Source organism: Pinus tabuliformis, chromosome 2_2, assembly GCF_031772625.1.
Source record: "Pinus tabuliformis cultivar Carrire ecotype Pingquan chromosome 2_2, CPIR1, whole genome shotgun sequence".
In the NCBI taxonomy this organism is placed as follows: domain Eukaryota; kingdom Viridiplantae; phylum Streptophyta; class Pinopsida; order Pinales; family Pinaceae; genus Pinus; species Pinus tabuliformis.
This window is the reverse complement of record NC_142300.1, coordinates 1,226,641,032-1,226,643,065: the sequence shown is the minus strand read 5'-3', so window position 1 is coordinate 1,226,643,065 and position 2,034 is coordinate 1,226,641,032. Positions and strand designations below refer to the sequence as shown.

Here is a 2,034-nt window from a genome sequence, read left to right as displayed (position 1 = left end):
TTTTATATAATTTTAAAATTACACCCATAAAAAAATACATTCAAATTTTAAAATAACCATTAAAATCAAATATAAGCTCCTCGCAACAACCATTACGAGCAAAATATATATATATATATAACATATATAGATAACACTTTTATTTCCCTAACATATTAAAACACGAGTACTCAAACTTTAAAAATCATTTGCAAAATTACAAATGGTCCAAGATCTTATGAACCCATGAACCTTTATCAGCAGGCATCATTTAGAAGAAGCAAAACAATTTCCCATTTCGCCACAGTTTCTTTCAAAGATCTACATAGCTCTCAGTATTTCTCTCTCTTGTGTTTGAAAAACATATATAGAGAGCTCCACTATGCTCAGCAGGTTTGCTAAAGCAATGATTACAATTGTCTTCTGAAACGGAGACTATGCCATTGTAAACCTCTCTCCCAGAGCAGAAAATAAATGGTATTCACAATAAAATAACTGTTGATGAAACGGAGACTATGCCATTGTAAACCTCTCTCCCAGAGCAGAAAATAAATGGTATTCACAATAAAATAACTGTTGATGAGATAGAGTAGTAGTACGCAGTACGTGCCATTACCTGTAAATGCAAATCTGGAAACGCACAAGAGAAGATATAATAAATGTAATGTGTGATCTCTGGAGCTGGAAGTAACTTGTCAAAGTCGCTCAGAAGAAACAAACTCAACAAATTTAAACCAAAAAAACTTAAATGGAAATATATTGCACTGCGTATGTAGATATATATTCTGACCTCTTCAAGAAAACCTCGGCGGCTTCTGGGCATCTTGAGTACAGAGCAACTACCGTTCCCTCCATCCATATAAATCTTCATCTCCAGGCATTCACGAAGGTCATCGAGACTAATGTATTGCTGCTTGGCTGCCGTGGGTGAGATGAAATATTTAGCAGCATGAGAGGAATTGTGTATCCACACGTAGGGCTCGTAACTTCCATCACAGAATAAGTTGCTCTCCCCCTTGGTAGAATAGGTGCTGTATATCTTGTTGCCCCTCAGCGTCTTCGTGCACCCGGGTTTCAGTGTGTAGGCTTTCACCAGAATCGAACCCACCCTTATCTGTATATCAACCGGCCACTCCGTCACATTTTTTACCTTCGTCTTGGATTTCGATGATTTCTTCCCCATCGTCATCAAGAAGAAAAGGAATGAACACATTATTTCCCTGTTACGCTCCTTTGCTCCTCCAATGAAAGTGAACGTCTAATCGACCAGAGCAGAGCCACCATTTATTCCTGTGATATTAGGGCAAAGAGGTAGGGTTCGAGAAAATGAGAAACTTCGAATTGCTGGGGAAGATTCATGGGTAGCAGTGTTAGCTTGCAGCGCAAGATTGCCTTTTCAAGAAATCGAATAAAGGTAGTGAAGGACAAAATGTCAGTTGGTTTGACTGCAGAATTCAATAATTTTCCACATTCTGGTCTGTTCGAGAGTCTGGATGTGTCTGTATAAACTTTGTTGATGTGTCTGTTATGCCGCAGCCGCTTTACAGAGTATGGTACTTTCTGTAAATGCTGCCGAGCTGACAATATTTGGTATTGGAGAATACTGGTTTAGGTATATATTAAATCCCAATTTTCGGCTTTAGAGATGGCAGAGGACCGACAGACATGGCAGAGGACCGATAGACATGGCAGAGATGCCGACAATCAGACTGCGCGGCGCTGTACATTAAATGCCTCCGATGGAATTTGACTGGCAAATTGTTTGATTTGTCTAAAATATTTATAAAACTGTTAATATTTTTACTTGGAATTGTAAAAACTCATCGTATTTATGACTTGGAATTGTAAAAACTCATCATATTTGACAAGTGACTATGTTTTGAAATTCTAACCCTGGTTACAAAGAGTCAGATACTCAACCTTAGCTAAAAATAAATAACTTGTTATAAAACATTAATTGAATGAGGTTGTATATAGTTATAATTAAATTTTATTTTTATTTTTTTCTAAATAAAATTACTCTATTAACATGAAAGGAGTAAACTTACATCTAGA

The 2,034-nt window shown here is 36.8% G+C and overlaps 1 protein-coding gene across 1 annotated transcript; it reads right to left on the bottom strand.

Moving 5' to 3' along the window:
* Positions 1–334: 334 nt before the first annotated feature.
* On the bottom strand, positions 335–1,357 carry LOC149197916 (uncharacterized). The gene is made up of 3 exons (XM_089404008.1): positions 770–1,357; positions 509–609; positions 335–430 (listed from the first exon to the last, which is right to left on the bottom strand). Exons 1-2 carry the CDS (start codon positions 1,190–1,192, stop codon positions 592–594), a joined length of 441 nt encoding a protein of 146 aa, XP_089260134.1. The 5' UTR covers positions 1,193–1,357; the 3' UTR covers positions 335–430; positions 509–591.
* Between the last annotated feature and the right edge of the window lie 677 nt (positions 1,358–2,034).